Raw genomic sequence first — 22,839 nt, 5'->3', positions numbered from 1 at the left:
AATACTTTTGCTGTAATGCCTTCCATGATACCATCTTTCCACAATTCAGCTAGGCCTGAAAGGCTAGAACAACATGTACTGGCTGAAATAAAAGGAGCAGCGCAATCATTTATTTGTCTATATAGCATGAAAAAGGGTGATTCTGTTTTTAACATAAGCAACCTAAGAAATTAAGAAAATGATGGTAAAAAGACGACATACTCCCTCACACATTTAAATCCCATTTTCCATACACACAAGAATCAAACTCTTGAAAAAACCTGTTAATATTTATACAAATAACGACAGAACTGGAGAAAAATAAAGTGTGCTTTTACACCATCTTAGAATGAACATGATTTGCTTTAAATTACACAGTTAAAAGAATTTGCAATTAAAAAAAAGCAACAGGACAGCAGGGCATCAAGCCCTTAACCTTTAACACTGGGAGTAAAACGCTTTGAATTCTGGTGTATGCTGGTGTAAGAGTATGCGGTACGTCATTTTCCCGAGCGTGTGAGCGTGGTTGTGCGTGTGGGATCTGGGGGGGACGACAGAAGACGAAGCTGATGATGGTGGGTTTAACATGCTCTGGCAATGGATGTGGTCTACTGGAACATCGCTCAGTCCTCCAACACAATTGGCTCACTGGTGCTGGAGGGTATGATGGGTATGGGAATCGGCCGGGGTGGCACGGGAAGTTTGACTCTGACCGGGAGGTGTGGTTTTCTGGCCGCCCGCCTCATTTCTGCCTGAGTGAGGTGTTTCCTCAGGGCTCTGTGAATCACACACATGGAATTAGTCTCAGGAAAAGGCAAACACATGACAATAAGATGCTTTTGAAACATACCTGGTGTCTTTCGTAGCCACAAACACCACAGGATTTGGAGCATCTCCTTGACTGACCTTCTGTCTCTTAATGACTGACTGGGTGGCTGCTCTCATTCCCGATGCGAACGGCCTTCCATTGGTGGAGAAAGAATGACCTCCAGCCTGTAGTCAAAGAGAGCGCTTAGATCCGTGTACGCCATTTTCTACCAGTGAGAAGGTTAATATATATTTGTACGAGATGCTTACGTTGTCGAAGGGCCTCTTGCCAAGTAGGGCGGATGCGCTCCGAGGCTGGTTGACCTGGTTACGGTTGATTGGTGTTGGAGCACCTCGTGGTGCTTTGAGTTTCAAAGGAGCTTGAACAGCTAAAGAAAAACAAAAAAACAAGCATATCAAATGATCTGTTCTCAAATATTTTGCTGTGATTTGAGTAAACACTGTACCAAACAATTTAATTGCCTGTTTAAATATCCCTATAATGATATTTTGGTTTTGATTTAATGCTAAAGCCATACCCAATTCTTTAACTATATTGATGAGGGACGGTCGAGGAATAGGGCGGTTCTTCATAGCGCTCTTTGCTGCTTTAGGAAGTCTTATCATACCTAAAAGAGAAAAAGAGGCAGTCAAAAAGAATCTAAAGATAAAATGATTTTTTTTTTTTTAAATCCCGATTAAAAACAACAAGTGTTTGCTCACACTCTGCTTTGACGGCATTGGCGTTAATGGAAGCGTAGGGGCGACGGGCTGCTCGGCGGGACTGCAGGATGTCCTGGCACACCCGACGGGCGATTCGAGTGAGTTTGGTGGTCTGCAGGATGAAGGTCTGCCGATTTTTAGCCAGAAGTTTAGCTCTTCCTGCACTGCTGGTAAATGGGGACATGCCCTGTACCTCCTGGCGGGTCATGTGACCCCGTGGAGCTGCATCCTATTGGAAAGATGGATCATGTTCATTGTTTGGTTTGGCAATTTTCTGTCTCCATTCATCATTCTGTCTCTTTAAAATGATTGGCCTGAAATAAACTTGCCAGCAAGATGATGAACGAAACTAACAAGATATTCTCACTGATTATTTTTATCTAATATTTTAAAACACAGTAAACATGACACAAAACACAAGACAGGATTTTACATACTGAGCCAGTTCTTGTGGCGCCCTCTAGTTGAGTGGGGGTCTTAAGACCACCATACTTCTTCCAGTAAATCCAACAGGATGCACAGAGTCTGCACTGCATGTTGGGAGGGCCCCATGCATACCACTGCTGAGACTGGGCAGCTGGAGGAGTAGCAAGTCAAATTGATGAATACCCTCATTTTAATGTACAGGAATATTTGAGCCAAAATATGAGCCATAGATGTGTACAGTGACTTGAGTTTACTCACTATGACAGCTTTCACAACTGAGGCCTTTCTGGTAGCCGGTGGCACCATTTATGCCAGGTTTATTTCCAGGTGCCATGATCTGGTTGGGGTTGGGCTTGGTGCTGAAGGAGAGAACAAAATTTAGATTCTCAAACAGCTAAACATACTACAGGAAAGAGTCTGACAAGTTGATGAGTTCATATAGCAAAAACCAACCAACCAACCAACCAACCAACCAACCAGAAAAAAACCAATTATCTTAAATCAAATAAATTTTTTTTATTTTTTTGAAAACAGACAATAGAATAGCTAACTTAAATAGCTACTTTTCTTGCTGTGTTAATTTTATATTCAACAATAGACTAACATACATTACCATTTTAAAGTTTGGGGTCAATAAGACTTAAATAAACAACAAGAAATTCATACTTTTATTCAGCAAGGATAAGTCAAATTAATCAAAACTGACAGTAAAGACACCGTTACAAAGAAAAATGTATATCACATAAATCCTGTTCTTTTGAACTTTCTATTCATCAAAGAATCCTGAAAAAAAAATTATCACAGTATTTTACATAAAATATTAAGCAGCATATTTTTTTTTTTTTTTTTTTTATATTGATGATAAAATATTTATTGAGCACCAAACCTGCATATTTGAATGATTGCTTTGATCATGTGACACTGAAGACTGGAGTAATGATGCTGAAAATTCAGCTTTAACATCACAAGAATAAATTACTTTAAAATAAATTGAAACAGAAGTTATTTTATTGTAAAATATTTTTTCACTTTTTACTGCATTTTTGTTCAAATAAATACAGCCTTGGTGAGCATACGAGACTTCATTCAAAACTTTACAAAAATCTTCGACTCCAAACTTTTGAATGGTAATTCTCTCTCTAAATTACATGGGATTTGTGCCTTTATTAATTAACGACTAAACTAAAGAGATACTGATTTGTGCCATTTGTATTTAGAAAAAGGTTTAAAAAAAAAAAAAAAAAAAAAAAAAAAAAAAACCCCAAACAAAAAAAACAAACAGTGCAGTGACACTAAATACTCACTAGGTGGGGATGTACACCTGCTTCAGCTTGCTGTCAGCCTCTGCTGCCTTTAGTCTTTTCTGGTGGATAAAACAAGCAACTTGGTTAAGATACACATTCATATACATGAAGAAAAGTTCACATCAAAATTTATTTCGGTTTGTAAAAAAGCATGCAAGGTTTTGTACCTGCTGAATGTAACGGTCAGTAGTCTTCCACATGTAGTAGAATTGGACCACACTAGCTAATGACTTCCAGGGCAACTGCAGTTCAACAACAAATGTACATTTAAATCGTTTGAACTTTCCCAAATGCAGTTTGTGCAAGAGTAAATGGTCAATAATGGTGTTGTAAACTCACAAAGTCTTGGCGAATGTCATTGAAGTCTTTGCCGTATTTCTCCAGAGCCTCCTCGAACAGCATGGCTTCTGAGGCGCTCCACTCCTCCATCTCATCCCTGCACAGCACCGGGCCACCCTGCGGCACCAGCGTTGACATAGCCTTGGCGAGGTCATAGCCATTCTTCTGAAGAGTGTCCATGGCGTGGAACTATAGACAGACAGGACAGTGAGAATCAGATGTAGATTTGTCACAGTACCAAAATTTCAGTAGCCGGCACTAATACCAGTACATTATTTTCGTTTTCTGTAACAATTTCGGTACCAGAGCAAAAACTGCTGAAAAAAGGTTTTTAAAAAATTGTCCTTGTTTTGTCTCATCAGTTAGTTATCACTGTCAATCATTGCAGTCGCTGATTCAATCAAGCATTTAAAAGGGTCATGAAACCCTAAAACACATTTTTTGAGATGTGTACAGGTTGCACATCAATAAACAACAATAGCACTCATTATGTTTATTAAGGAGAAAGTGGTATTTCATTCTTCTGGTTTAAAAAGCAAAGTTGAACCAACAACACGGAAAGAAAAAACTAAACTTGTACTGATTTTGAATGGGGTAATAAACAAAGCATGAGAAAAGCCTCCCTTTATAATCACTAAGGCTGTCAATCTCTAAAGCGCAAACTCACTGAATTCTGCACTTGCAAAAACTCCTGTTATAATAGTAATAATACAAAAAAAAACAAAAAAAAAACAGGCTTAATTGTACAATGAATCTTTTATTTACATCAAGTTTATACTTTGTTGGTTATAATAAAATTGTCTGTTTTTAGCAGCGTTAAGCTGACTAACTTACTGACTAGCACATCTGATTGGCCATTGTGTTCACACACTCAACAGATATGATTTTGTTACAATCAATGCTCAAAGCTTGTAAAAACACACTGTAAACAGGAACCTTTGATGCTCAGAAAGCGCTCAAACAAATACGAATGAGAGCGTTTAAAAACCGCACCTATCAGCAGGTACCAAATATAGCCAATACTACAAAATGCTGGTAGTCAATTTTTTTTTTAGTACCGACAGTACCGGTACGTTTTGACAACCCTACCTAACCCTAGCCAGATGTGCATGACTCTGAAGTCAAGTGAGGAAGCAGAGAATGAACGAGGAATGCACTTTTATGTGTAGTTAAGGAAGAGTGATTGAATGCATCCATTCTCTCACCAGTGTGATGTCTCTAGATGCAGCCGCTGCGCTCATGTGCAGACTGGGCTGGCGGATTGAACTGCTGCAGTCCAGTGCACGTGCAAATGTACCAACAGCCCTAAAATGAACAAAAACAAATTAAATCATGCTACTGCACAATAACATATTAAATAAATAAATAAAATAAAATAAAATAAAATAAAATACTAACCGTGCCACTACCAGGAATTGGTCTATCTGCGGATCCTTCAGCTGGTTATTAGGATCCCAAACCTTTGTCTCAAGCTTCTCCTGCACTCTACTGTCTGAATCAACTGATGAAATGGAAAACATTGTATTTACTAATTAACTTAATAAGTTTTGAATTTGACCTTCAACATCCAACAGGCACTTTTTCCTAAAATGTGTGGTGAAAATATCAATACAAGGATTTGAAGTATTAATGCAATACTGTGATAAGAATCACGTCCAAGTTTTCCACATCAAATGGACCATGTTTTAGTAATACTAAGGTGTAGAGACATTAAAAACCTTCTGACCTTCAGCCAGTTTGTCAGGAATCTCTGCCTGGTATTTGGATCCCACTCTGATCTCCCCCTGGTCAGCCAGCAGGGTCTTTTGCACTGGGTCAAACACCAGAGAGTAGAAGAAACAGTCCTGCAGAACAAACACATGTTAGACAACACAGACACTTGATGCACTTGCCTCATTTTAATCAAGCAAAAGGTGCTCACTCTGACTGTATATACATACAGTATTGTGCAAAAGTCTTAGGCCACCATTAGATGTTTTAGCAATGGTATAATGACCATATATAATTATTCCTCAATTTCCTTATTAAAATATAACCAGAAAATACATTATGCAGTATTAAAAGCAGAAAAAAAGGCTTCTATAGTCTTAAGTGGCAAGTATATATGGCACTTTTCCACTGAGTGGTACGGCTCGGCTCGGCTCGGTTCGGCACGGCACGGCTTCCTTCACTTTCGGTTTGCTTTTCCACTGCAGTTAGTACAGCTTCAGAGTGGGTGGGATTAAAGACTGATTGTGTAGTTGCGCCGCCTCTACTGCCGTGGATCCGCTCCTCGTCTACCAACAATTCTGCACCTCGTCTACTGTCCACGATACAGCCATTTCTTTTTTCAAGTTGCGTGCGACAGTCGTTTAAAGCAAGTCGTTTCGCGAACAAATGATACTGCGGTGGCTGTTATTGACTATTTAAATCTAGCGGGTTTGGTGTCTCGGGTTTCAAATCCAATGACGCTGGTAGTGACGATTCTCTCTGACCAATCAGTGATCTGGATCTGACGGCTCACTTGGAACCTCCACCGAGGTGGCACTATTTAAGCGAGTCGTACCGTTCCGTACCGAGCTGTACCATGCAGTGGAAAAGCACCAAAAAGCGAGCCGTATCGAGCCATACCGACCCGTACCATGCAGTGGAAAAGCACCAATAGTGACCTCCCCTTACATTTGAGCAATAGCAGGAACCGGCTCTCTTAAACCTAAATGGAATGGAAAAGGACTGGAAGGCCAAGAAAACTTTCAAAAAATTTCTCTTCTTTGAGAAACTGGAAGAAGTCCAGGAGCTCACACTAAATACTGATTTTTGCTTAAAGAAGTTTGTTTTGTTTTACCTTTTTTGTACATACTTCCTGTATTTTCTGTTTGTATCTTAATAAAGTATAGATTTCAATCTATAAAAATATAGATTGTCATTAAAAAAAATTGATAAAACAACAAAGCTGGTGGTGGCCTAAGACTTTTGCACTTTTGAAAATTCAGCTTTGCCATCACAGAAATAAATTCTAATACTATTTTACCATATTACTGTTTTTACTGCATTTTTAATCACATAAATGCAGCCTTGGTGAGCATAATGTATCAAAAACATTTAAAAATCATATTGATCACAAACTTTTGAAAGGTTGTTAACATATCAATTATTTTTGTAATGAAAACACAAAAAACATACAAATGACAAATTAAATTAAATACAACAAATACTATCATGACATACAAATACTTTATTTCTTTGCATTACAGTAATGAGTGTTAAAATGAAAATGAGCTTACTGTAGTAAAATAAATGGCAATGCAAAAAGGTAAAAACATGACAGACATTATTGTCAGATTTTGTGAGAGTCACTCTAACAGGGTTGTCATGTTTTGGCTCTGTCAGCTATGGCTTGTGGTAGCTTTGTGACACTCCATGAAAAACTACACAGTGAGTGCTCTTGTACTGCAGGTGGACACTTACCTCTCTCTCCAAGTAGCTAGTTAAAACATCAGTCTCATTCAAAAGTGTGACGTTGCATTTTCCTCTGAATAAAAACAATAATGTACAGTATAAATAGAAATGTATCAATACAAATCAAATATCTTACATATGGAGCCTGAGTCTGGGCTCTGATGAGATTATATCATTCAATCTTGAGATGTTTATGTCTGTAAGTGGCGTGAGTGTATTTACCGTATGTGCGTGGCCGGAAGAGACTCAAACTGTCGAGACAGGAACAGTTCTCTGTGTTTGAGCTGGTGTTTCTGCTGTTCTGATGTTGAAGGCTGCTTGGACTCCTCTTCAAAGTCTCCTAAAATACACACACACACAAACATAAGTGTGACGCCAATACCTCAATTAGCTCTGATGTGAACCAGCTTCCTTTCAGAAAACACAGACCAAATCTTAAGTTCACACATCACTTTAGTTTATTAGTAATGGTTGCAATCAATTTTACACTCATTCAGAAACAAATTGAATATCCTTCATGAGATCTGTTGACTTATGAGGGAATAAAACCATTTTAATGCAGGTCAACTCACTTGAATGCATTTAAAAAAAAACATTACTTTTGACACCAGTTTACAATGGTGATACAGATATTTCTTAAATAGATGCTCGTATAAGATGAGGAGACTTGGCAGGACTTTATCAGACGATCTGACCAAACTCCACCCCTGCACGGAGCCTAAGGAAACCCTGTCAAAGAAGAGGGCGGGAAATCAGACCACACCCCTTTCTATTAACCCCTCCTGCCACCCCAGTGGCCCTGCCCCCTCCTTTCTCTCCCCTTGGCCAATGCGTCCCTGCCAGCTTTACAGGGAAACCCTGTGCAACAAACCTGAGGCACCCATCCCCCCATTGAGCAACAACCCCCCCCATGCACAAGTACGCATTTAAAAAAAAAAATGCCACAAGCTCTCTTTCACACACACACACACACACACACACACACACACACACACACACACACACACACACACACACACAAGCAGACGAGCACTCAAGACACACAAACGACAAATCCATCATACATGCACACCCTCAGAGCCAAATGCGCGCGTGCGCACACACACACACATGTATGCATGCGTTTAATAACACTTTCAGTCTTTGACAAAGACACCAGCCAGACAGTGTTAACCTAGTGTTAACCCTTTGAGCGCCATGGCCCGGTGGGTCCCATGAAGGCTCTTTTGTTCTGAGAGCACAGGGCGGATGGCAGCTGAGGATAAGTACAGAGGAGCCCATTCAGGAGGGGGGTGGGGGGGTGGGAGGTGAGGTTGAAGGAGGAAGATGGGCAGAAGGTAGAGAGAAGAGGAGGTGATGTAAATGGGAGCCCTGATCTTATTTAACAGGACAGTGTTGGTGCTGTAGAGTGCCACAACATAAAAAGGAGGATGCGTTCAGTATTAAACGGGCAGCCAAGCTGACACTGGCCTCTCATGACCGCAAAGGATTTGAAGGCTAACTGCCCATGTCAATGCAATAACTTCCTCAACCTAAACCTGACCCTACTCTGGAAAGGATAGGTTAATGCACTGCACTGACATAATTACGACAGGTTTACAGCAGTTCACGTACACAGAATTTACATATAAATGAACTGCTGCCGCAGGCATATAGGTGAGATTAAGCATATTTATCAAACATGTGGAACGCCTGCAGCTGTGATATAATAAATATACATTTGGGGATGTGCAAAAGTACATATTAACTCTCTTATTTCGAAAACTGCATCCTCTGGAGGGAGCATTTGTCGGACACATACGTCATTGAGGCTGCTTCATTTCAGTAAACTGACCACAACATTCCAAAGTCATCAAGAAATAAAAATGTAGGCTTCACTAGGAACAACGATCAAGTTTTTTTAAAGGGCTTTTCACACTTGAAATAGTTAACCCTGGGTCATTCTAAACCCCAGGAAATGGAATCCTGGTTTATCTTTATAGGCGGTCTCTTCTTCACTCCAACTGTCACATTTTTCCTATCATACGCAGAAACAACTGTTTAAATACATTGCACAGTGTTTCCATGACTGCCCAAAGCACATGAATATAAGGCCCCGTTTACACTAGTGCATTTTTGTTGTAAAACAGCTTTTTAAAATGAAAACGATCCTCGTCTACACTGGCGTTTCCACAGCGTTTCAGAAACGATCTCCGTCTACACTACACGGCCGAAAACGCATGACACATGACCGTTCAAGCACACTGGGCATCCGTAGGCAGCTGCAGTATTAAAAATGCAGAGTTTAACTGTACAATGGCTGCTAAAAATTACAACAAAGCCAGCAAAGATTGCAGTTCAGACTGCATGTTATTGTTTACACGGTTGTCAAGGATACGCAGAGCAAATGTGGGCAGCCATGCCATCGTTTTCAAAAGTCTCCGTTTTGGTCCGTTTATACTGAAACGATGCCCCGACGTTTTGAAACTAAAAAGGGCTCTGCAGCGTTTTCGAATGTCTCCATTTTCGAGGTTCGAAAACGCCGGTGTAGTGTAAACGACAGGCATAACCATAGCAAAACTTGTGCATATTAAAACTAAAACACACTAGTGTAAACAGGGCCTAAGGCACGTGTTTGGTTGTCGGTTGCTAAGCATCTAGTTGTAACTTTCTAACATGGCATCGTTTCACACTGTACAAGTTTGGCAAAAATGTGGAGTTAACACCGCAAAAGTGCTAACCCTGCTCCGGAGCAGGGTTTCATAACCCCGGGTAAAAAGCTGTGCTAATCCTGCATCTAAATTACAAGTGTGAAACGCTCCCTTACCCGGGGTTAAAAGCAGTGTTTAGAATGACGATAACCTGGGTTAATCGCAGTGTGAAAAGCCCTTATGATTTAATTTTTTTAAATAAGACATCCTTTGATGTATGCGCCAAGACAAATGCAACCTCTGAAGTTTGCAGTCTATGAAATGAGACAGCATTTGTCAAAAATCAACTAGTAAATGGGTTGTCTGTATGACTTATCAACTAGCTTGTCTGCATAATTAGGGTTTATCAGACCTTATCAGCAAGTGTGCTCTTATTTCACAGAGCGCACTTGCATAGGATGTGATGGTGTTCAAAAACAACTAGACAGCGCGTAACAGAGGGCATTAGTTTTCTTTCATTTTTATTAACGAGCATTCGCACCAGTAAAGGTCTAAAAATTACTAATACTTAAAAGGGGATGAATTTAGTATTGCAACTTGTCTATAATCTGTCTGTTGCCCATATATATTGGTGTCCTTCAGCTAAGTTCTGCGTTTCTGTTGAGTGACTAGTTAACCATCTTGTTCCATCCCTAATTATAATAGAAGTAATCTAGTTTTGTTGCCTGTATAGATTGGTGTCCTTCTGCTAAGTTCTTCTGTTTCGACTTGTTGGCATGTACACCTGCAGAACTCCACAGAATGCTCCACAGATTTCTGAAGAATGGAAATGCATGTCATTTTAAAAAAATTCTACAAACGCACTGCCCCTTTTTGTGTGTCCAACTAGTAAATAAGTAAATATTTTGGCTAGTTCGATTACACTCTCAACGATCAATACAAGAGTGTAGTACACTAAGTTCCACTAAGATATTTTACCATATTTAAAGTAGGCATGAAATGGAAATTGCAATCATCTTTCTTCCCTATTGTGATGCATATCTAAGTGAAACGGGGAGAGAGAGAGAGAGAGAGAGAGAGAGAGAGAGAGAGAGAGAGAGAGAGAGAGAGAGAGAGAGAGAGAGAGAGAGAGAGAGAGAGAGAGAGAGAGAGAGAGAGAGAGAGAGAGAGAGAGAGAGAGAGAGAAAAGAAAGTTGGGTGGGACTTGATTTTGTCCATTGGTAATTGACTGGATTGTTGTTGTTTGCTAACTGCTGCAATATCATGTGAGTGAAAGGTTGAGACAACATTGTGAGAAGGAAGGGAAGTTTTTGAGGGCACAGGAATGAAAAAAAAAAGACGTAATAAACATTGAACTAAAAAATAGGAAGAGCATTTTGATTTAATGGTGAGAAATCTATTTTGCAATACCTCCACAGATTTCTCAAACTCAGAGCAAAATTTAATTCAGTTTATTGGTCATACAATTATTGAATATGTTCAACAAAAATAATTTGCTTCTTCATTCAGATAGAAGACATAAAATTTATAAAATGCATTGCAAATATCATTATACATTGGATTGATCCAGTTTGGTGCTTTAAAATCTGCTCCCAGTTGAGTCAAAGCAGTTGGTAGTATTTCAGATATATCTCTAGTGACACTTCATCTTAAGTGTGAAGACGAGACGTGAACTCAGGAGAAGGCAGTTGGGTACTCACTTGCATTGCTATCGGCCAAAGTGTTGAGGTTGGCAGATATATCTCTCCGCCTGAAGAGACAGACCACCTTGGCTTCTACATTTCCATTGGCAGTCTAGGGGGAGACATGCAACAAGAAAGAGTGTGAAAAAGACTAAATACAAAAAGACCATTCAGCCATTTTCTCTATACAATGAAATAATGACCTTAAGTGCTATTACTGTCTTCATGTCATAGACTTGTGAAAACCCATAATTTTAGTATAAAGAGAACTACCTTCATCAAGTCAAAGTGGGACTGAATAACACCGTCTATGATTTGCAAGAAACTGCATCAATATTTAAGCACCAAAAAAAAGTTGTGGGTCCTCCTCTTAATAACTACATTTCTACTCATTTTCCGGCACTGAAAATGAACCACTCTATATGGAAATCTTACTCATTAATGCAACACGGTGGGGGTTAGAGTTGTTTATATTCAAGACAAAACTGAATTCTGACTAACATGTATACATATTGAACAAAGACACCACTTCCATTAGTTTACCCATCCTGCTGAGCTTCATAGCCCTTCAAAATTGAGGTTACATAAAAGTGTTTTAATCCCTGCTCCAGGAAACAGGCCTGTGTCATTCTCAGCATTATATAAGTCTCTTACGGCTGGGTCTTCATCTCAAACAGCCCAGCGTGCATCGGCAGACAACAGCATGATGGCTGAGCATTAGCAATGCACAACAGAGGGGAGCAGGTGACAGAGACAGTCTGCTACGCTGTCATGAGTGACAATGCATTAGCAGAGAGCTGGCATATGTCAATCATCCATGTTCAGTGTAATGTTCAAATCTCTGCACATGCAATTGATGATGTATGATAAATGATTGGCAGACATCAAAAGCCCCAACCAATCACAGTCAGTCTGACTCTAGGCTGTAAGAATGGTGACACATCAAATTCATTATGCATGCTGTAATATTGGTGTCATACTGGTCAAAAATAGCTCATGGTCAAATGAAAGCACAAGGAAACAACAAAAACCTGCATGCATCAAGAAAAAAAAAAATATTGCTTTTGCTTAACCTTTTTCATTTGGTATTGTTCATTTGCGAGCTTGTGTTGTTCGTGGTCAAAAGTGACTGGACATCTGAAATGTAACTTTATTTTCAGTAAAATTAATGTAATATATTTTTTGTTCAAGAATATATTGTCTTTTTTATTTTGTATTTTGAGAGAATTTTATAGTACTAATAATATTTATGCAACAATTATCATTTTTTCCCAAATGAAAATATATTTTTTTAATTACTTTTCAATTAAAGCTGTATTTCATGTTAGAATAGAGACAATGCCTTTAAAATCCAAATCCATGCCATCTGGTGGGAGCAAAAAAAGAAAAACATCTGTAACACCACGGTGTAACGACTAGATTACTATATAGTGCTCTATATAAAAAGGCTTATAAATTCACTAATTGTTTTAGACATACTTATTTTTATTAAGTTGTGGATTTGGATTTATTAAGACATTCTCAAAGACTACTTTGTCAAGGTTTAGATTTTTTTTTTTTTTTTTGAAATGTTTATTTGAAGTGTCAGTTTTTGCATGAATTTTACTAGTCAAACCTGAACACAGAGAAAAACTTTGTTACACATAACATCAAAATTAAACAAAAATGTAACTTTGAAATGAACAGGAATGCTTTATCAGAGCTATAATAACCTGATTTCAACCTCTTATTTTAGTCTTCTGGCTCAACTTTGCCATATTGTTACAGCCACACCAGTTCATTTGTGTGTATATGACAGTGTGTTGTGTGATAGTTTTGTACTCTCAATGTTTTAGAGTGTAACCCCTTCCTTGCTGACCTTTTTATTACTGCACTGTGGCTGAACTATTCCTTCATTTCACACATTTGCTAAAAACTTGCTTTTAGTCACACCAGTTCATATATACTGTATGTGTGTTTATTTTGCACTCTTGATATTTTAGAGTGCCACCCCTTCATTGCTGTTTTTTTTTTTTCTACATTGTGGCTGATTCATAGATTATACACAAAACATTCTCTGTATTTTCATATTTTTGCCTATTTCCCATTCATCAAGTCCACAATTTTATCATTCCGATGAAGTAGTGATTTTTAAAATTTCCAAAAAAAAAAAAAAATGTTTTGGTCTAAAATGACTGAACAACAAAAGAGGTTTAAGATTGTTAAGTGATTAGACAGAACATGTTCCAAAACTCACCTTGTTGAGTTCTTCTATTCGGCGGATCAAATATGGGTTACTGGAGGAGTTTTCAAAATACACATAATCTGCAGTAGACAAAAGAAACCATCAGTAAGTGACAGATCACTGAGCTCCATTTCTTATGTATAATAATTATGTATTCTAAATGTATGCAATGGATTAGGTAGGCTAGCAGTTTATTTCAAAACATAATTAACCAAGGGTCCAAAAAAACCAAATGATTTTACTTAACACAAGAACTACTTATTGCGACAATAAAAGAACATAGAATAAACAACAAGTTATAAGATCCAGGGCTGCATTTCCCAAAACCACCGTAAGCCTATGTTGATTGTAGAACCATTGTCACCAATGGTCGCTACAGTAAACTGACCTCACGAGGATTTTGAGAAAAGCAGCCCTGGTTGATAAGTGACAATCTTCCAGCGCTGCTTCAGCTGTACGCTCCTATTCTATGGCGTACAGTAAATCAAGACCTGTCAATCTGAGCAATCAAACCAATCCCAGCATTCTCCAGCTGTAAAACAGTGTCTGATTGGTCTCTACTCATCGTCCATACCCACCCACCACACCCGAGATTTAGTTTCCATCGGTTGAACTTTCAAATGACATTGGAAAACACCGTGTCATGATCGCGACATGATCGGATCTCAGAAGTCTTATAGCTTTAGCCAAGCATCATGTCATGTCACTCTGGGATCTACACATTGTCTTATGTTGTGTTTGGGCTCGTTCAAGACCACCTAATCTAAATAAAGATATATGATCTATGGTTTAATAATATTTCACGTTACAAAAGCATGTGTATACTGCTTACACGTGCATCGGCTGTGATTTTTCATAGTTTGTTCTCTAACTGGAACAAATATGCTTCTGTATTCTGCTAGTTGAGGCCTTTTCAACGATAGATGACAAGGTCTACCTGTTATTGTACAATGATTTTACAGATGACATTTCATGTAAAGCAGTTATTTTTTCACGCTATGAAGCACTTCTAATATGTTAGCAAAATTAAAAGCACTTGTTAAGTGATGGTCATATTCCCGATATTCACTGTAAGCCAAGCTTCTGAACTTGAAAGCAACACCTATTTTATTTTGGTTAAGCAAGTGGTTAAATAATGTGATAACTTAGTAGCACCCCCTGCTTCGGATTTAAGAAGTTTAAGGGTTAGTTCACCCAAAAACAAAAATTATCCCATGATTTACTCACCCTCAAGCCATCCTAGGTGTATATGATTAGCTTCTTTCAGACGAACAACTGGAGTTATATTAAAAAATATTCTTGCTCTTCCAAGCTTTATAATGGGAGTGAACGGCGCTCCTGATTTAAGTACAAAAAAGTGCATCCATCCATCATAAAAGTAATCAGACTCCAGGGGGGTAAAAAAGGCCTTCTGAAGCCAAGCGATTGTTTTTTTTGTTTTTGTTTTTAAAGAAAAATATCCATATTTAAAACTTTATAAACTAAATCAACCTTTTTAATATAACTCTGATTGTGTTCGTCTGAAAGTTCGTCTGTCATATACACCTAGGATGGTTTGAGGGTGAGTAAATCATGGGATAATTTTCATTTTTGGGTGAACTATCCCTTTAAGGTTAACAATTGATTAATTGATCATTAATTGATCAATTTAAACAACAATCAATTATATATATATACAAATATATATATAAAATTGCAAACAATGAGGTTTGAGGAATTTGGAACTTGTGAACAATGAAAAAATAAAAATCTATTTACAATCACCTATAATTACCCAATTTGCAAACTTGTGCACTATTCTAATTTGTGGTTTTGTAGCATAAATGCGAGTAGTGTGTTCACACTGAAAATTTCAAAAAGAAAAAGTGCACTTTAAATATTTGGATGATGCACTTAACCGACAAAAAGAAGAAGTGTGGAACGTTAGACACTTCATGCACTCAACTGTGGCAGCTTTAATTATATAGCAGAGGGGGAGGGGCTTTCAGACTCCAATGTTAATGACAAAATAACCTTATAAATTCATATACTACATGGTTGAGCATAATGCATAACTACATCATGTACAAGTGTGAATAATATATATATGGGGCACATATATGGGACACAACTTGACTTTTAGTGTGCAAATGTAATCCAAGTGGAAAAATGGTGGAAATGAGCATGACAATTAAACATCCAATATTGACCAATATTGATCAATTAAAAAAAAAAAAAAGGTCTATAATATCGGCTGATAAGTGATGTGGTTCCGATATGTTGTACATTCTTAATGATCATTCCAATTCCAACTAATAGGAACACCTGTTATTTATGAAGTTCTACACAACCCTTTTCATATATGGAATATTCTAGTTGATTTGATTAATGCTTTTATCTAACAACAGGAATGTAGTACTCTATTCAAATTCAAAGATGTGGAGAAAAAAGTGCAGATTCCATGACTAAACTCAAGAACAATCAAATTTCGTTATTATGTAAGAGTTCCATAATCACACAGAAAGTGACATGAGTAATGGTATGGATCAATATTGAGAGCACATACGATGAGGCACGTACCCAACAGCCTGTACCCTGAACACATCACTTCAGTTATGTAATAACTCTCTCTTCTAGTCTGAGCTGGTCAGCTCTGGACATTCTGGTAGACGTTGATCTTTGATCAGACTAACGCTTTCTTTTCTCGCCTCTACTCAGCCATGTTCTTAAGCCGTGCCGCAAGGGACACCTCAAAATGGAGGTCTCTCTCCCAAGTTCATGAGCTTCATCAATCAGAGAGACAGTGAGGAGAGTCTGAGCTGCATGGATCAATAATTTCCCTCAAGGAGAAACAGGGTCTAGCCATCTGCTCTTAAAGCAGGGATGTGCTGTATTGTTAGCTTATGGCATCTGGTGTTCAGAGACACCTAAAAACCCACTGAGGTTTGGGGATACTGACCGGGACAAAAATAGTGGTCATAGGTGTACATGCATAATTTTTGAGTTACTAGCATCACTAAACAGAATAGTAAAAATGGTGGTTTTCAAACAGATTTCCTGAACAATTCCCTGCTCTGCCACTGGTCAGAGAAACGTATCCAGTCCTGTTTTAAACTCACAGCATCTTTTAAGTCAGTGTTGCTGACTTGGGCTGGTCAGGATGCTGAAAAATCTTAACAAGGTTTATATGAGTTTACACATTTTGAGGAGAAAAATTTCAACTTGCAAATTGCTTACTTGGTTGTTACCAGGGATGGGTAAAAAAGTTAATCACGATGTTCATTTGACCATTTTAAGATCAGTCCTGCGAATGGACAGTGAACATTCTTGTTTCCAAATATTTTAGTGAATTTTGAGATGATCTCTCAAGTGTAAAATAGGTGTTCATTTCAATTTAGCACACGTATGCATCTCATTTGTTATCCTTAATATGCATTTCATATATTACCATTACATTCCTTTAGCTCAAACAGTAGATCATAGTGCCAGCAACGCCAAGGTCTTGGGTTTGATTTCCAGGGAATGCTTGAACTGATAAAATGTACAACTTGAATGCAATTTCAGTTGATTGCTTTGGATAAAAGCATCTGCTCTGCTCATGTATCAAAACTGGCCATTTAATAACCCCATACTGTTTGACCACTAGTGTAAAGCATTGAAAAATGCAAACTAAATGGTCTAGTGCAGTGGTTCCCAAAACTGTCCTGGAACTGTCCAGAATGGAAAGCACAGGATTGTGGGATATCAAAGGCAGCTAAGGATACATCCATGCTTCCTTGAAAAATCGATCTGAGGAAGGTATCTCATGAAAGAGGAAGTGAAGCCAACATTGGATTCGGACGTGCCTTGATGCCTTACTACCTTGAAATGTGTCCTCAGAAGGCAGCATTTTCCAGTTTTCGGACGCAGCCCAAATGTGCAGGGCTGGGGGACCTCCAGGACAGGTTTGGGAACCACTGGTCTAGTGCATGGTCTAAAACGCATGGCGTAAGTGCACTTAGGGCATGTCTGAATTAGACACGTGCCAATATTCGGTAATACAATATCACGATAATGAATATGCACGATAATGTTATCGTGGGCACTTCAAAATACCGTGAATAATTATTTGTTATAGCAAATTTTTATAATACATTTTCAGAATACTTTCCCCATCCATCGTATAAAATGCACAACACCGCTGTAAGCTGCATCAAAGGAACACGCACTTAGATGTAAACAAGCCCGGCTATGTGCACAAGAAGCACATGGTGGAAATTGAGAAAGTGAAAGAATGAAAGTGCACGTTCACTCTCTGACAGCAGAGGGCGCTGATGGAACAGTAGAAATGCAGCGGTTACCCCGGAAACCCCGTAAATAAAGCAGCTATTTAAAATATTTCAAATAGCCATTCAGTTTTTTGTATTTGCAAAAAGTTAATTTCTTAGTTAAGTTTAATAACATTACTAAAATCAAAAGTTGTAACAATTATTTAATGGACCTGAGCTAAAGCTAACAATGATCAGTTGTATTTAACTAACATTAACAAAAAATACCCACTGTAATAAATGTAGCTCATTCTCAATCTTAATGCATTAACTAACATTAAATAATGAGACATTATAAAGTGTTACCTGTTGTTCTTTATAATTCTTTTGCACTTTAATCTGTTTGCAACATTTTGTGTATTGTATTATTGTATTTTAATGTTCAGAATTATTGTTATAAGATACCATTACAACACTTTTTTTTGCAACTTATTTCAATATCGTGATAATAGCTTCAGCAATTATCACAACATGAAAATTTGATACCGTCACATGCCTAGTTCGAATCCACTTTTGCTAGCTTAATGACAGGAAAAATGGTCTGGTCATGGTCTAAAAGGGTTGTCCCTATTCTCTTAATAAGCAATAGGTGTGTTTTGGGCATAACGTGCAATAAACCAATCAGAGTCTCATCTCCCATTCCCTTTAAATCTAGTTGCGCTCACTATTTACAAGGTGGAATTTGCAAGCGGAAAAACTGAACGCTTCTCGGATCTGCTCATGCGTGTGGTTAAAGCGTGCGAGCAGACCATCTACGGGACAAACTGGATTCCACCAAAGTATTTTTATCTTTATGCACACAATAATAATCTTTTACATTGTAATCCTTTTATTTTAAATATTTGGCATGTTTGTGTGCTGCTGCACATCCCTTTGTGTGTAATGAGCAGAGTGTATGCACTTTGCGCACCCGCCTATAGGCACATATTACTAACGTACTCTTTAAATAACAAAAAAATATTGCACCATTGACTTTAGACCAGGTTTTAGTTGGTCAATGGTGCAGTTGTTTTCAGTTGCCTCAAAATAGAAATGCACCAACAATGTGCCTGAACACACCTCGTTTTCAGTCCAGCACGCCCATGAGCGCAAGCGCATTTGCTATTTAAACAACGTGGCGCAGGACGCGAAAATGATAACTGCGTTGGGCTGAAACTAGCAAAAAACACCTTTTTTTTTTTTTTTACACCGCATTGCACCGGGTGTACGATAGGGCACACTGTGTTGTTTGATATGATAAAAATATCTGTCTGGCAGTATATGCACATATAGAGCAGGATCCTTATTTAACAGACCACACAATGTCACCTGATATATGCATTTGCCCACATGCACATTGCATATGAGCAGAAATTTCTGTCTGCATCACTAGACAAGTATCCTCTTTGCATCTTTATTAGAAGTCTCAATTAACACCCCATGATAAACAATTTAAGCTTCAATGAACCAAAACCTTCTCAATTATAGTCCTGGTTTGAAACACTTGCTGGCAAACAGTGCAGTTGCATCTTGCCTGTTTGAACTTAATGCACCACAAAAGAGAAGAGGACAAGTCCTATCCTTCAGTATGCTTACTGTTACAGTAACATTTGCTACAGTTAACTACTGAACAGTGTGCTGTGTTTGCATAGGAGAGCGACATTCAAACCAAGAGTTCAGAGAGCACAAGTGAACCAGACAAAGATGATGTCTCAACATGTATTCTAGTGGTCAACCAATATGGATCTCTGAAAGCCCAATGTCAATAACCATATCTACATTTAGATTACATTTATTCATTTGGCAGATGCTTTCATTCAAAGTGACTTTCAAATGAGGAATACAACAAATGAATGATATCTAGACAGCACAGTGTGCGAGAGGGTTGACAGGTATATAACGCCAATATATGCATTCAAATTATTGACCGTAAATGAGACATTAATTCATTATTTTACACATTTATAATGCACTTAAAAGACTAAAAACAAAAACTATTAATTATCCATATTATCCATATATATATATATATATATATATATATAAAATACATAAAATTTTCATTAAAAATTACGAGGTAAAAAAAAAATATTCCACAGAATAATCATTCACAATAAGATCAATAACGAGCATTTAGAAAATAAAAATTTCTTTTCATGCCGACTTTAAACTATTTTGGTTATCGACCAAGCAGACACGGTTATAGTCAGACAACAACTTTCTCAAAATGGCCAAATATCAACTGATAATTCAGCCTGGCCAATATACAAGTCCAGCAAATACTGGCTGTTATGTTGTTCTATTACTAATGTATTCTAGGAAGCTTAAAGACAAAAACACACTCTGATCAAATGGGTAAAAAGCAACAACATTGGGACAGCATTTGAGTCACAAAGCTTCAGATCACAGAGGTGAAATGTAGGGATGCAAAAGCTTGGGGCAAGAATGTGAGGTCAAGTTCAATGACCTTAAAGCAGTACCTGTGCAAACCTCCCAAAACACAGTAAAATACATTGAAGTATCTGGCAAACTATGAAAACCCATCATTACATTACAATTCTACATTGCATGATAACTAGTTTCTTAATTGCATAAAAAAAATTAAATGACTTATGTTGTGAGCAGATGCAGACTTCGCCTTCCTCTGAACCCAGTCTTGATAAACTCTAATACATTTTGACAAGCGTGTAATAACTGAGTTTTTCGACCAGATCTTCCCATCAAACCCTGCCTGATCAAACTGCAACTGCAATAAAGCAATCAGCAGCATCTGCTAAAGCAACACAGCCTGATTGCCGTGACCTATTTACGGCCGATTCCCGGATTTAAGAAAATAAAAGCACTATAATGTACACGGTCACCATGTCAAGCTGCTGTAATGAGGTTTACGCGCATGCAATATTGTTATAAGGCAGACTGCATTACAATACACAGTGAGGAGCATCACTGACAATAGATGTTAGTGTGCAGTAGATGACAATGGGTATAAAACACAACTGAAAACTGCTGCTGGATTAACTAAAGCAACTGTTACCAGCTCAGATCACATTCGCATCTTCTATCTACACGTGTATGTAGATAGCACAGAAATAATTCACGACCCATATCTGCACTTATATTCCCACTGAATGAGTCGTTTCTCTTTTCTAGGTTCAAGTTCAAAGTGTCTACATTTCCTGATATCAGTATAAATGGACAGTTATTTCGTTTCAAACAAGTGACAAAACTGAAAGTCTTTGCATCCTGTACTGTGAGAGTCCCATATACTTCAGCTGTCAAAAGTTTGACAGAATGGAGCAGTTCAGCCACCGTGTACAACAAAAACTTGAATGAAAGTCTCGAAAAAGTGAGTAAAAAGCATCATAAGTGAATAAACTAACGGCAGGGTTCTCTCATAATTGGCTCATTTGCTGGCGGCGGCTAATTACTTGAACCAAAACTGCGAAGAAAAGAAGAGTTTGCGAACCAATGCAAGTTTATGCATCTAAGCGAATCTAAAAGTGAATTTTAATGCATTTATAAATAAATAAAATCGAGTTAACCCAAAAGGCGCCGTAACGAAACTAGCCTAGCTCGCTTAGCAACGGGATTCCGCTCATTGTAACTAAGGCGGAAACAGCCGCTCGCGCTAATGCTAATGCTAACCCCCGCGAGCCTGCTGCTAGTGTTAGCCTCAACAATAATACTCACCTCCAACTCGGTACATGTTGGCCGCCATTCTCTCACTCTCCTAAACAAACACAATAATCACGGATTCCCTCGTTGTGTAGACAAAAATGTGTATCCAAAACTGGTGCTGGTTCTTTGTATCCTCGCGTGTACTGGCGTACTTCCCCCCGTCGCGAGACAAAGCCGGGACCCGGCACGGCGCTGCCGCTGTGGCGGGTAAAAGTTTAAAGTTTCCGCTACAATGTTTCTCCGGATGGTAAAAAAATCGCGTCTTTGTTTCGGCGCTGCGATAAAACTCCCATCGAAGCCCCTCACAGACATTCACACTTCACACGAGCCCTTGATAGCCAGCCTATCTCTCTCTTTCTCTCTCTCTCACTCCACTCTTCCTCCCATCCTCCGCTCCCTGCTTCATCCTCCTCTTCTTCACCTCCGCTCTGTTTCACTCACACACACACACATAAACGGGCGCGCGCGCACGCACCCCTTTCTCCAACGTCATCTTCGGAAGCTCACAACGTCACATTCGGCAAACTCTAGTAAAACAGAAACTTGAGCTCCTGTAAATAATTACTATTTTCAAATTTAGATATTATGTGAAATATTATTTTTTTGAGGAGCACCATGAGACACCAAGCTAATGTGGAGAGACGTATATCACTTTATATCTCAAATTGATTATCATTGATTTATTATTATTATCATAATGAATTTTATGTACATTCATTAATATGTATATGAACACATACTGTTATTGCAGTACTTAATATAAGGATATCAAAATAATCCTTGAATGATGTTTTTTTTTCATGATTTATTGTAATTCATAGGTTCACACTGTATATGTGTGTGTGTGTGTTTTCAGATCTATATACATATTTTTAAGGATAACATAATATAAACACTGGAAACCTGTGAATTACAATCTCTCTCTCTCTCTCTCTCTCTCTCTCTCTCTCTCTCACACACACACACTACTATACACATACTTTCTAGTAATAAACAAGAATTGGGGGCACATTTGTTTTGCATACTAAGAACATTTATGGATGGACCTGAGGATATCAATAAAGAGTTTATTTATTCATGCAACCCGCTTCCTACCAGCTCACGAGACGAAACACCCTGATATCTATAAAAGTTTCAATACGTTTAATTTACACTGAAAATTAAATTTCCATATTTTATGCAGATATTTGTATGATAGCAAGTCGTTCAAAATATCAGTAGTGTTCACATGGAACATAAGCCTGAATCAGGTTAGGACAGTGAAAACTGGTGCAATACTGCCCTCTGTTGATTTACAGGCGGCATCACAGTCTCAAAAAAAAAAAAAAAAGAAAAAAAGAAAAA

At 38.2% G+C, this 22,839-nt stretch overlaps 1 protein-coding gene across 2 annotated transcripts in view; it reads right to left on the bottom strand.

Moving 5' to 3' along the window:
• Positions 1-21,995, bottom strand: part of mta2 (metastasis associated 1 family, member 2) — a 23,136-nt gene extending 1,141 nt beyond the window's left edge. The window contains exons 1-18 of one of the 2 annotated variants that reach the window (XM_048185667.1): positions 21,508-21,995; positions 13,565-13,632; positions 11,347-11,440; positions 7,239-7,356; positions 7,026-7,089; positions 5,305-5,422; positions 4,977-5,079; positions 4,784-4,883; positions 3,579-3,767; positions 3,407-3,481; positions 3,240-3,298; positions 2,194-2,294; positions 1,947-2,086; positions 1,510-1,738; positions 1,326-1,415; positions 1,057-1,175; positions 886-972; positions 1-756 (exon numbers count right to left, since the gene is read on the bottom strand). The exon at positions 1-756 is cut by the window's left edge and continues 1,141 nt beyond it. In XM_048185667.1, coding sequence (XP_048041624.1) covers positions 625-756; positions 886-972; positions 1,057-1,175; positions 1,326-1,415; positions 1,510-1,738; positions 1,947-2,086; positions 2,194-2,294; positions 3,240-3,298; positions 3,407-3,481; positions 3,579-3,767; positions 4,784-4,883; positions 4,977-5,079; positions 5,305-5,422; positions 7,026-7,089; positions 7,239-7,356; positions 11,347-11,440; positions 13,565-13,632; positions 21,508-21,535 — 1,914 coding nt within the window. In that variant the 5' untranslated portion in view covers positions 21,536-21,995 and the 3' untranslated portion in view covers positions 1-624. Of the gene's footprint in view, positions 757-829; positions 973-1,056; positions 1,176-1,325; positions 1,416-1,509; positions 1,739-1,946; positions 2,087-2,193; positions 2,295-3,239; positions 3,299-3,406; positions 3,482-3,578; positions 3,768-4,783; positions 4,884-4,976; positions 5,080-5,304; positions 5,423-7,025; positions 7,090-7,238; positions 7,357-11,346; positions 11,441-13,564; positions 13,633-21,507 lie in introns of both variants that reach the window. The other variant, XM_048185666.1, reaches the window with a different exon arrangement.
• Between the last annotated feature and the right edge of the window lie 844 nt (positions 21,996-22,839).

Source organism: Megalobrama amblycephala, linkage group LG3 (assembly GCF_018812025.1).
Source record: "Megalobrama amblycephala isolate DHTTF-2021 linkage group LG3, ASM1881202v1, whole genome shotgun sequence".
NCBI classification, from domain to species: Eukaryota; Metazoa; Chordata; class Actinopteri; order Cypriniformes; family Xenocyprididae; genus Megalobrama; species Megalobrama amblycephala.
Note: the sequence above shows the minus strand (reverse complement) of the source record. Positions and strands in the feature narration are given on the sequence as shown.